Below are 12887 nucleotides of genomic sequence, written 5' to 3' on the forward strand. Positions count from 1 at the left end.
CCTCTCCCTCTCTCTGATCATCTCCCTCTCTCACCATCTCTCTCTCCCCCTCTCTCTGATCATCTCCCTCTCTCACCATCTACCCCTCTCTCTCTCTCTCTACCTCCCTCTCTCCCTCCCTCCCCCTCTCTCTCTCCCACTCCCCCCCTCTCTCTCTCTCTCCCCCTCCCTTTCTTTCTCTCTCTCCCCCTCCCTCTCTCTCTTTCTCCCCCTCCCCTCTTCTACTCCCCCCATGTGTAAATCTATTTGGGCTTTGTTGCAGGTCTAAGGCCGCGGTGCTGTAGCCCTGGATTCATTAGGTATAGTGTGTGTGTGTGTGTGTGTGTGTGTGTGTGTGTGTGTGTGTGTGTGTGATGATGTTGCTAACTCTTTCAGGATCGCTAGTTGACTGGAACTGGAGATAAGCTTGGGGTTGGGTGACAATGCACGCACACACACACACACACACACACACACACACACACACACACACACACACACACAGATGATAACACACACACACACAATGACACACACACACACACAGATGATAACACACACACACAATGCACACACACACACACACACACAGATGATAACACACACACACACACAATGACACACACACACACACACAAAAACACATAATGACACACACACACAAAAACATAATGACACACACACACATTGACACACACACACATAATGACACACACACACACAAATTATGGCACACACACACAAAAACACATATTGACACACACACACACAGATAATGACACAAAAAACACAATGACACACACACAGATAATGACACACACACACACACACACACAGATGATGGCACACACACACACGCACAAACACAATGACACACACACACACACACAAAAACACATATTGACACACACACACAGATAATGACACACAAACACAATGACACACACACAGATAATGACACACAAACACAATGACACACACACAAACACACATTGACACACACACAAACACCTACTCTTACACACGCTTTGTATAAAATAGATATACTACTAGTGTTACAACTAGTTAAGTAGCTGTAACTAGTCCTAGACTAGGTGCTGTCTATACCACTAGTCAAGCAGCTGTAACTAGTCCTAGACAAGGTGCTGTCTATACAGTTAGTCAAGTAGCTGTAACTAGTCCTAGACAAGGTGATGTATATACCACTAGTCAAGCAGCTGTAACTAGTCCTAGACAAGGTGATGTATATACCACTAGTCAAGCAGCTGTAACTAGTCCTAGACAAGGTGCTGTCTATACAGTTAGTCAAGTAGCTGTAACTAGTCCTAGACAAGGTGATGTATATACCACTAGTCAAGCAGCTGTAACTAGGACTAGTTAAGGTGATGTATATACCACTAGTCAAGCAGCTGTAACTAGTCCTAGACAAGGTGATGTCTATACAACTAGTCAAGCAGCTGTGTCTAGGACTAGTTAAGGTGATGTCTATACCGCTAGTCAAGCAGCTGTAACTAGTCCTAGACAAGGTGCTGTCTATACCACTAGTCAAGCAGCTGTAACTAGTCCTAGATAAGGTGCTGTCTATACAGCTAGTCAAGTAGATGTAACTAGTCCTAGACAAGGTGATGTCTATACCACTAGTCAAGCAGCTGTAACTAGTCCTAGACAAGGTGCTGTCTATACCACTAGTCAAGCAGCTGTAACTAGTCCTAGACAAGGTGCTGTCTATACAGCTAGTCAAGCAGCTGTAACTAGTCCTAGACAAGGTGATGTCTATACAACTAGTCAAGCATCTGTGTCTAGGACTAGTTAAGGTGATGTCTATACCGCTAGTCAAGCAGCTGTAACTAGTCCTAGACAAGGTGCTGTCTATACAGCTAGTCAAGTAGCTGTAACTAGTCCTAGACAAGGTGCTGTCTATACAGCTAGTCAAGTAGCTGTGTCTAGGACTAGTTAAGGTGATGTATATACCACTAGTCAAGCAGCTGTAACTAGTCCTAGACAAGGTGATGTCTATACAACTAGTCAAGCATCTGTGTCTAGGACTAGTTAAGGTGATGTCTATACCGCTAGTCAAGCAGCTGTAACTAGTCCTAGACGAGGTGCTGTCTATACAGCTAGTCAAGTAGCTGTAACTAGTCCTAGACAAGGTGCTGTCTATACCACTAGTCAAGCAGCTGTAACTAGTCCTAGACAAGGTGCTGTCTATACAGCTAGTCAAGTAGCTGTAACTAGTCCTAGACAAGGTGATGTATATACCACTAGTCAAGCAGCTGTAACTAGGACTAGTTAAGGTGATGTATATACCACTAGTCAAGCAGCTGTAACTAGTCCTAGACAAGGTGATGTCTATACAACTAGTCAAGCATCTGTGTCTAGGACTAGTTAAGGTGATGTCTATACCGCTAGTCAAGCAGCTGTAACTAGTCCTAGATAAGGTGCTGTCTATACCACTAGTCAAGCAGCTGTAACTAGTCCTAGACAAGGTGCTGTCTATACCACTAGTCAAGCAGCTGTAACTAGTCCTAGACGAGGTGCTGTCTATACAGCTAGTCAAGTAGCTGTAACTAGTCCTAGACAAGGTGCTGTCTATACAGCTAGTCAAGTAGCTGTGTCTAGGACTAGTTAAGGTGATGTCTATACCGCTAGTCAAGCAGCTGTAACTAGTCCTAGACAAGGTGCTGTCTATACAGCTAGTCAAGTAGCTGTGTCTAGGACTAGTTAAGGTGATGTCTATACCGCTAGTCAAGCAGCTGTAACTAGTCCTAGACAAGGTGATGTCTATACCACTAGTCAAGCAGCTGTAACTAGTCCTAGACAAGGTGCTGTCTATACAGCTAGTCAAGTAGCTGTAACTAGTCCTAGACAAGGTGCTGTCTATACCACTAGTCAAGCAGCTGTAACTAGTCCTAGACAAGGTGCAGGTAACTTCACAGTAACTACAAATGTCCAAAATGGCACCCTATTCCTTTCATAGTGCACTACCTTGGATTAGCGCCCTATGGGCAGGATTAGGCTTCCATTTGCGACTCAGCTTTTGTGTCCTGACTCCAGTTGGCCCCTGGCCAAAGCTCTCTCTTGGGGGCTATTCCACCGAACGACAGAACACAACTAAAGAGAGATCTGTGGTAATAGATCGTAATAGTAATACAGGTCTCCAGACATCACTCGCTGACTACTCTGTAAAATGTCTCTCAAAGTTTTTTATCAATCTGTGGATTCATCAATGCTAGTTTGTGCGTATGTGTGTGTTGGTAAATGTGTTGGACCTAGATTTTAAGCCAAGAACACAAACATACTCACTCTCCCCCCGTCCTGCTCTGAGAAAGGGGTCTTCGGAGCAGTTTGGGTCTCCTGAATACATTGAGCATTGGAAGGGTGGGGGTCATGGGGATTTGAACCGGCGCATTCTTCTGTGTCTTGTGCAGATTCACATGGTTACCGTTGAGAGGGTGAAACAGAAGAGAGAGAGAGAGAGAGGGTGAAACAGAAGAGAGAGATGGTGAGGGTGAAACGAGAGACAGAGGCTGAAACAGAAGAGCAAGAGAGAGGTTGAAACAAGAGAGAGAGAGGGTGAAACAAGAGAGAGAAGGGGTGAAACGAGAGAGAGAGGGTGAAACGAGAGAGGTTGAAACAAGAGCGAGAGAGAGAGGGTGAAACAAGAGAGAGAGAGGGTGAAACAAGAGAGAGAGAGGGTGAAACAAGAGAGAGAGAGAGAGAAACAAGAGGGAGAGAGGGTGAAACGAGAGAGAAAGAGGGTGCAACAGAAGAGAGAGAGGGCAAAACAAGAGAGAGAGGGTGAAACCGAAGAGCGAGAGAGCGGGTGAAACAGAAGAGCGAGAGAGGGTGAAACGAGAGAGATAGGGTGAAACAGAAGAGTGAGAGAGGGTGAAACAAGAGCGAGAGAGAGTGAACAAGAGAGAGATAGAGGGTAAGACAAGAGAGAGGGTGAAACAAGAGCGAGAGAGAGGGTTAAACAATAGCGAGAGAGGGTGAAACAGAAAAGAGAGGGTGAAAGAGAGAGGGTGAAACAAGAGAGAGAGAGGGTGAAACAAGAGAGAGAGAAAAGGTAAGACAAGAGAGAGGGTGAAACAAGAGCAAGCGAGCGGGTGAAACAGAAGAGAGAGGGTGAAATAGAGAGGGTGAAACAAGAGAGAGAGGGTGAAACGAGAGAGAGAGGGTAAACAAGAGAGAGAGGGTGAAACGAGAGAGGGAGAGGGTGAAACAAGAGAGAAAGAGGGTGAAACGAGAGAGAGGGTGAGACAAGAGAGAGAGGGTGGAGTGAGAGAGGGTGAAACAGAAGAGAGAGAGGGGGTGAAACAGAAGAGCGAGAGAGGGTGAAACAGAAGAGCGAGAGAGAGGGTGAAACAAGAGAGAGAAAGGATGAAACGAGTGAGAGGGTGAGGGTGAAACGAGAGCGAGAGAGAGGGTGAAACAAGAGCGGGAGAGGATGAAACAGAAGAGTGAGAGAGGGTGAAACGAGATCGAGAGAGGGTGAAACGAGAGATAGAGAGAGGGTGGAACGAGAGCGAGAGAGGGTGAAACGAGAGGGAGAGGGTGAAACGAGAGAGAGGGGTGAAACAAAAGAGAGAGAGGGTGAAACGAGAGCGAGAGAGGGTGAAACGAGAGCGAGAGAGGGTGAAACAAGAGCGAGAGAGAGGGTTAAACAATAGCGAGAGAGAGGGTGAAAGAGAGAGGGTGAAACAAGAGAGAGAGAAAAGGTAAGACAAGAGAGAGGGTGAAACAAGAGCAAGCGAGCGGTGAAATATAGAGAGGGTGACACAAGAGAGAGAGGGTGAAACGAGAGAGATAGGGTAAACAAGAGAGAGAGGGTGAAACAAGAGCGGGAGAGGGTGAAGGTGAAACAAGAGAGAAAGAGGGTGAAACGAGAGAGAGGGTGAGACAAGAGAGAGAGGGTGGAGTGAGAGAGGGTGAAACAGAAGAGAGAGAGGGGGTGAAACAGAAGAGCGAGAGAGGGTGAAACAGAAGAGCGAGAGAGGGTGAAACAGAAGAGCGAGAGATAGGGTGAAACAAGAGCGGGAGAGGATGAAACAGAAGAGTGAGAGAGGGTGAAACGAGAGCGAGAGAGGGTGAAACGAGAGATAGAGAGAGGGTGGAACGAGAGCGAGAGAGGGTGAAACGAGAGGGAGAGGGTGAAACGAGAGAGAGGGGTGAAACAAAAGAGAGAGAGGGTGAAACGAGAGCGAGAGAGGGTGAAACGAGAGCGAGAGAGGGTGAAACGAGAGGGAGAGGGTGAAACGAGAGGGAGAGGGTGAAACAAGAGAGAGAAAGAGAGAGAGTGTGTGTGAACACTGGCTTTCTCTCACTCCTCCCTCTTTCGGGGTTGGAAGTAGGGAGGGGGTAACTTCCTTGAGTGGCTGCGGGGTGTTTTTAACCGCAGGTTTCTGGTTACACACACTCTCACTCACACTCACTCTCTTTCTCATACACACACACACACACACACAAACTTTCTCTCGCACACATAGACACTCACCCCTGTTCTCTACCCTCTCGTTTGCGCGGCCATGTCTGTCATCGTCCCTCTATTGTTTACCTTTCTAATGAGGGGGGCGGGACCTACCACTGCTTTGATTGACAGCTCCATGCTTCCGCATCCCCCTGGCGGGTTGAAACTTTGGCTTCTTGGGTAAAGAAGAGGGGAGGTGAAAGAGGGAGGGAGGTGAAAGAGGGAGGGAGCGGGAAGAGAGAGGGAGGGGGAAGAGGGAGGGAGGGAGGGAGGGAGGGAGGGAGGGAGGGAGGGAGGGAGGGAGGGAGGGAGGGAGGGAGGGAGGGAGGGAGGGAGGGAGGGAGAGTAGGGAGAGTAGGGGAGAGGAAGTAGAAAAGAGAGAGAGAGCAGTTGAGAGGGAGGGACAGAAAAGGAGGGATGTTTTTTGTTATACCTCCGTTTTGGATACTTTTTCCCCCTCTGTGGGCAGGCCTTTGTGCAGGGGAATTGTGGGATAGTGGAGGTATGGAAAAGGAGGAATAACCTTTTCTATTTGTAATAAGTATATATTTGAAGCTGACAACTTCCCATCACATTGTGTGAGTTTAGTGAGTAGTCTTCTCCTTTTGACATTTCACTGGTCTTTAATTTAAACATCAAAACCATGTTTGGCATATTGGTATTAGTACCTGGTAAACACTACTGACCAACCTCTCTGAAGAGGAGAGTAGTTTAGTGCCTGAGAGAGAGAAACGGTCAGAAGAAGAGAAAGAAAGAGAGCGAAACAGAGCGAGAGAGTAGCGGGTCAGATAATGGGACTGTGCTCATTTCGCTCTGTGGTCGACTTCAAAGAGTGGCTGGACCAATGAAGAGAGAGCAAGACCGTACAGGGGGACAAACACACTGGGCCCAGCATGGAGCGCACACCACACACACACACAAACACTCACTCACACACATGACAGGCCGGTGCAACTTGACGAACCAGAGGGGAAATATATATTTTTTTAATAAAGCATGCAGCGCACTTATTTTAGTGACTGACATTTTCCAACATTCCTTTTCTTCTCAAATCAATAGGTGTTTAAATATGAATGGATGTAAAGGTGTTGAACCAGATGTGTCACATGACCCGCTGTAGAACTCTCTGACGACTAACTGTTAGAGGGCCAACACCACCCACTGCAACACAAACATTTCTACCTGCACATTTCAGTGTTTGGCCCCAGAATGCAACTTTTTTGTGTGTGTTTTTCCCGGCCCTAACTGTGTGATTCATGGGACTGAAGTATATATATATTATTATTTTTTATAATACGAGACATGTTCTCTCCTCAAGAGAGTTTATCTGTGGTAGCACATATTCACAAAGCTTCTCTGAGTAGGAGTGCTGATCTAGGACCCTCCTCTTATTCATTATGATTTAAAAGGCTAAACTGATCCTATGTCAGCACTCCAACTCTGAGAAGCATGGTGGGATTAATATATCTACCCTGGTGTTAGGTATATCTGCAGATATGATGGGGTTAGGGGTTTGTCTCTATCTACCCTGGTGTTTGGTATATCTGCAGATATGATGGGGTTAGGGGTTTGTCTCTATCTACCCTGGTGTTTGGTATATCTACAGATATGATGGAGTTAGGGGTTTGTATCTATCTACCCTGGTGTTGGGTGGATCTGCAGATATGATGGGGTTAGGGGTTTGTATCTATCTACCCTGGTGTTTGGTATATCTGCAGATATGATGGGGTTAGGGGTATGTATCTATCTACCCTGGTGTTTGGTATATCTGCAGATATGATGGGGTTAGGGGTATGTATCTATCTACCCTGGTGTTTGGTATATCTGCAGATATGATGGGGTTAGGGGGTTGTATCTATCTACCCTGGTGTTGGGTGGATCTGAAGCCGGTGGTGCCACACACCAGGAAGGCGGATATCTGAGCCCCAGAGAGAGGGCTCTCCCGCGGACACGGTTCCCCCAGGGGGAGGCAGGGAGAGAGGATTGGAACGGGGTCGCATCTGGCCCCTGTGGGCCCCTTCCTGGTTGGCCTGGGAGCTGCTAGCTAGGTGAACTGGAGGGGAGGAGTCAGGGAACCTGTGTGATTTATTCATTGTAGTTAAGCCTTTTGTTCTTCTCTATTCGCTGTTGCTATTTGGACTTTTATTTAGACACTTGGAAATGTGAGAGAGACAGGAAGATGAGACATGAATACTGTTGTAGTAGTGGTGGTGGTATCAGTAGTAGTAGTATCAGTATCAGTAGTAGTATCAGTAGTAGTAGTATCAGTAGTAGTATCAGTATCATTAGTAGTAGTAGTATTAGTAGTATCAGTAGTAGTATCAGTATCAGTAGTAGTATCAGTATCAGTAGTAGTAGTAGTATCAGTAGTAGTAGTAGTATCAGTAGTATCAGTAGTAGTAGTATCAGTAGTAGTAGTATCAGTAGTAGTAGTAGTAGTATCAGTAGTAGTAGTAGTATCAGTAGTAGTAGTATCAGTAGTAGTATCAGTATCAGTAGTAGTAGTAGTATCAGTAGTAGTAGTATCAGTATCAGTAGTAGTAGTAGTATCAGTAGTAGTAGTATCAGTGGCAGTAGTAGTGATGGTGGTAGTATCAGTAGTAGTATTATCAGTAGTAGTAGTAGTATCAGTATCAGTAGTATCAGTAGTAGTATCAGTAGTAGTAGTATCAGTGGCAGTAGTAGTGGTGGTGGTAGTATCAGTAATAGTATTATCAGTAGTAGTAGTAGTATCAGTAGTAGTAGTAGTATCAGTAGTAGTAGTAGTATCAGTGGCAGTAGTAGTGGTGGTGGTAGTATCAGTAGTAGTAGTAGTATCAGTGGTTGTAGTAGTAGTATCAGTGGTTGTGGTAGTGGTATCAGTAGTAGTGATGGTGGTGGTAGTAGTAGTGGTATCAGTAGTAGTATCAGTGGTTGTGGTAGTAGCAGTAGTAGTAGTATCGGTGGTTGTGGTAGTAGTAGTATCAGTGGTTGTGGTAGTAGTAGTATCAGTAGTAGTATCAGTAGTAGTGGTAGTGATGGTGGTAGTATCAGTATTAGTGGTGGTGGTAGTATCAGTAGTGGTAGTATCAGTATTAGTGGTGGTGGTAGTAGCAGTAGTGGTGGTAGTATCAGTATTAGTGGTGGTGGTAGTATCAGTATTAGTGGTGGTGGTAGTATCAGTATTAGTATTAGTGGTGGTGGTGGTAGTATCAGTAGTGCTAGTATCAGTATTAGTGGTGGTGGTAGTATCAGTATTAGTGGTGGTGGTGGTAGTATCAGTATTAGTGGTGGTGGTAGTATCAGTAGTGGTAGTATCAGTATTAGTGGTGGTGGTAGTATCAGTATTAGTGGTAGTGGTGGTAGTATCAGTAGTGGTAGTATCAGTATTAGTAGTGGTGGTGGTAGTATTAGTGTTAGAGTAAGTAGTAGTATCAGTGGTTGTAGTAGTAGTATCAGTGGTTGTAGTAGTAGTATCAGTGGTTGTAGTAGTAGTATCAGTGGTTGTAGTAGTAGTATCAGTGGTTGTGGTAGTAGTATCAGTGGTTGTGGTAGTGGTGGTGGTAGTGGTAACAGTAGTAGTGATGGTGGTAGTAGTAGTGGTATCAGTAGTAGTATCAGTGGTTGTGGTAGTAGCAGTATCAGTAGTAGTAGTATCAGTGGTTGTGGTAGTGATGGTGGTAGTATCAGTATTAGTGGTGGTGGTAGTATCAGTAGTGGTAGTATCAGTATTAGTGGTGGTAGTATCAGTATTAGTGGTGGTGGTAGTATCAGTGTTAGTAGTGGTGGTAGTATCAGTATTAGTGATGGTGGTAGTATCAGTATTAGTGGTGGTGGTGGTAGTATCAGTATTAGTGGTGGTGGTAGTAGTATCAGTATTAGTGGTGGTGGTAGTATTAGTGGTGGTGGTAGTATCAGTATTAGTGGTGGTGGTAGTATCAGTATTAGTGGTGGTAGTAGTGGTAGTAGTAGTATCAGTATTAGTAGTGGTGGTGGTAGTAGTGGTGGTGGTGGTGGTAGTATCAGTATTAGTGGTGGTGGTAGTAGTAGTATCAGTATTAGTGGTGGTAGTAGTAGTAGTGGTGGTGGTGGTATCAGTATTAGTAGTAGTGGTGGTGGTGGTAGTAGTATCAGTATTAGTGGTGGTAGTAGTAGTAGTGGTGGTGGTGGTAGTAGTATTAGTGGTGGTAATGGTATTAGTGGTGGTGGTGGTAGTAGTATTAGTGGTGGTGGTGGTAATAGTATTAGTGGTGGTGGTGGTAATAGTATTAGTGGTGGTGGTGGTAGTAGTATCAGTATTAGTGGTGGTAGTAGTAGTAGTGGTGGTGGTGGTAGTAGTATTAGTGGTGGTGGTAGTAGTGGTGGTGGTAGTATCAGTATTAGTGGTGGTAGTATCAGTATTAGTGGTGGTGGTGGTGGTAGTAGTTTTAGTGGTGGTAGTAGTGGTGGTGGTGGTGGTAGTAGTATCAGTATTAGTGGTAGTGGTGGTGGTGGTAGTATCAGTATTAGTGGTGGTAGTATCAGTAGTAGTGGTGGTAGTAGTAGTATCAGTATTAGTGGTGGTGGTGGTAGTATCAGTATTAGTGGTGGTGGTAGTAGTGGTGGTGGTAGTATCAGTAGTAGTGGTGGTGGTAGTATCAGTATTAGTGGTAGTAGTGGTGGTGGTAGTATCAGTATTAGTGGTAGTAGTGGTGGTGGTAGTATCAGTATTAGTGGTAGTAGTGGTGGTGGTAGTATCAGTAGTATTAGTGGTTGTAGTATCAATAGTCGTAGTAGTAGTAGTAGTGGTGGTGGTCGTAGTGGTAGTAGTATCAGTAGTAGTGGTGGTAGTATTGGTAGTAGTAGTAGTATCAGTGGTAATAGTATCAGTATTAGTGGTGGTAGTAGTAGTAGTATCAGTGGTGGTAGGAGTGGTAGATCAGTACTGTAGTAGTAGTACTGTAGTAGTATTGGTAGTAGTAGTAGTATCAGTGGTAGTAGTATCAGTATTAGTGGTGGTAGTAGTAGTAGTATCAGTGGTGGTAGTAGTGGTAGATCAGTACTGTAGTAGTACTGTAGTAGTACTGTAGTAGTATGGTAGTAGTAGTAGTATCAGTGGTAGTAGTATCAGTATTAGTGGTGGTAGTAGTAGTAGTATCAGTGGTGGTAGTAGTGGTAGATCAGTACTGTAGTAGTACTGTAGTAGGTGCTAATCTTCTCTCTCCTCTCCAGACTGGCAGAAGACAGAGGCTCAGAAGAGAAGAGAGCAGCTGCTGCTGGATGAACTGGTCATACTGGTCAACAAACGAGACGCGCTGGTCAGAGACCTCGATGCACAGGAGAAACAGTACGTCTCACACACAACCATAAAGAGAGACTGATATCAACCAATAGGGTGACATGCTGCAGGGGGTTAAAGGTCAAATCTGCTCTCCTGGTGCGCAGCCGCTCCATTCACAGGTGGCATGGCGACCGTTGCCATGGCACCCAGCCTCTGTGTACAGTCCTGTGTCTGCTGTCCCTCTACCTGTCTCCCTCCTGTATCATGTGACCTCCTGCTCTCTAACCCCTGACCTCTAACCTTTGACCTGGCTGTGTTCCGCAGGGCGGAGGAGGAAGATGAACACCTGGAGAGAACCCTAGAGCAGAACAAAGGCAAGATGGCCAAGAAGGAAGAGAAGTGTGTCCTTCAATGATTGTCATTTCATTTCACACACACACACAAACACACACACACACACACACACATATATATAGTCTTCGTCCCAAATGACACCCTATGTCCTATATATTACTTTGACCAGGGCAACATAGTGCACTATATAGGGAATAGAGTGCCTTTTGGGACACAGATACAGACTATAATATTTGTTTGATCGATACAAGAATTGTATTATTATTATATTGACTATTATTATTGTAATTATTATTAATAATATACCATTATATTGACATATTGTTTTAATATACCATTTCTTGACATTATTATAATTATAATAATGATTATATTGACATATTGTTATTAATATACCATTATATTGACATTATTATAATTATTATTATTATATTGACTATTTGAGAAACCTGTATTTTAAGTTTATTTGAACCCTGAAATGTAAATCATGTTGTTGTTTTTGTTGGTCAAGGGCTGTGATGGTTTTACTGCTAAACTAAAAGCATGCATCCTAAATGCAGCCCTATTCCATATAAAGGGCACTACTTTTGACCAGAGCCCCTCACTATATAGGAACCAGGGAGCCATGTGGGAGGTGTAAAGGCTCTGTAAGGATGAGACCATGATGTCTTGAACCAGCTTTATACTGACATGGAAATGGGTCCTGCTTATACAACACACTAGATTGTTTTCATGTTGTTGTTGTTGCTTTATCAAGCAAGGTACTTGTATTTAATATACATATAAATGATGGCATATTACAGCCCAGTGAAAACCTACCACGGGAGGGATTGAATTTCATTCAGACACACACAGCCTTCTCTTGGCAGAATGTTTCAATGTTGAGGAGCTTGGAGACAGAGATTCCTTTATAGTGGTTCTGAGGTACAGCACGAGTTGTTTTATTGCGGACGTTGGTGATGATAGCCAATGATATTATACTGATGTCTATTGTTTCAGTTGGACTTTAAAAACAAACAAAAAAAAGAGTATAATTCACGATATCAGTATTTTCAAGCTATGTTTATTACTTGACTGTGTGTAATGTTTTTAACGGTAATATCTCAAGATGCAGTTCATAAACCGAAAAACTGTTATGATTTTTTTTTTTTCGCTTGAATGCGGTTAACCAAACATTTCAGAAGAAGAGCTGGCTCGGTGATAAGGAGAGGGGGGGGGGGGGGATAAGGGGGAGGGACGGAGGAAGAGTAGAGGGGTAAGGAGCAGAGCTGAGGCGGGGGTCGTGTCCAACATTTTGTATATTTCATCACCGCTCTGACAACGGCATACAAAAAAACTTTTTTTTTCCCGGATCAATTCCGCAAAGCAGTTGAAAGCAAAGAAAGCAGAATAACTTTTATTTAATTGCCGTCTTATAGTCGGTAGTAGGAATTCGACGGGCTATACGTGTTATTAGTGAACCAGCAACACGACACAACCATGTCATATTCTACGGGCTAATACGTGTTATTAGTGAACCAGCAACACGACACAACCATGTCATATTCTTGCATTTCTTGCATTTTAATCAAAAGGGCGTTTTGTTTATATTTATTGTACACATACTGAAGAAGAGATCATGTGTTGCTTTTATTTGTGCTTCGATCTCCTGGTTCCAACAATAGAAATGTAATTATCAGAAAGGCCATATAGCCCATCAGATCATTCTAGTAGTTATATTTCTATCGGTTCCACTACATCCGAATGCAGCTGCTGTCTGAAACGTGTGAACATTTACCTGTGTGATTATTTATTCCACTGTCAATAACACAAGTCTTCAATAAAGTCCGAAACTTTCATACTCCA

General features: G+C 44.2%; 1 protein-coding gene across 4 annotated transcripts in view; it reads left to right on the forward strand.

The window, feature by feature from the left end:
• LOC109883414 (EH domain-binding protein 1-like) overlaps positions 1-12887 on the forward strand; it is a 105522-nt gene extending 92635 nt beyond the window's left edge. For all 4 annotated transcript variants that reach the window (XM_031813125.1, XM_031813127.1, XM_031813126.1 and 1 more), the window contains 2 exons: positions 10640-10754; positions 11013-12887. In XM_031813125.1, the coding sequence (XP_031668985.1) occupies positions 10640-10754; positions 11013-11103 (206 nt within the window). In that variant the 3' untranslated portion in view covers positions 11104-12887. The remainder of the gene's footprint in view (positions 1-10639; positions 10755-11012) is intronic.

The sequence above is a fragment of the Oncorhynchus kisutch genome, unplaced genomic scaffold, assembly GCF_002021735.2.
Source record: "Oncorhynchus kisutch isolate 150728-3 unplaced genomic scaffold, Okis_V2 Okis04b-Okis11a_hom, whole genome shotgun sequence".
Taxonomy (NCBI): Eukaryota; Metazoa; Chordata; class Actinopteri; order Salmoniformes; family Salmonidae; genus Oncorhynchus; species Oncorhynchus kisutch.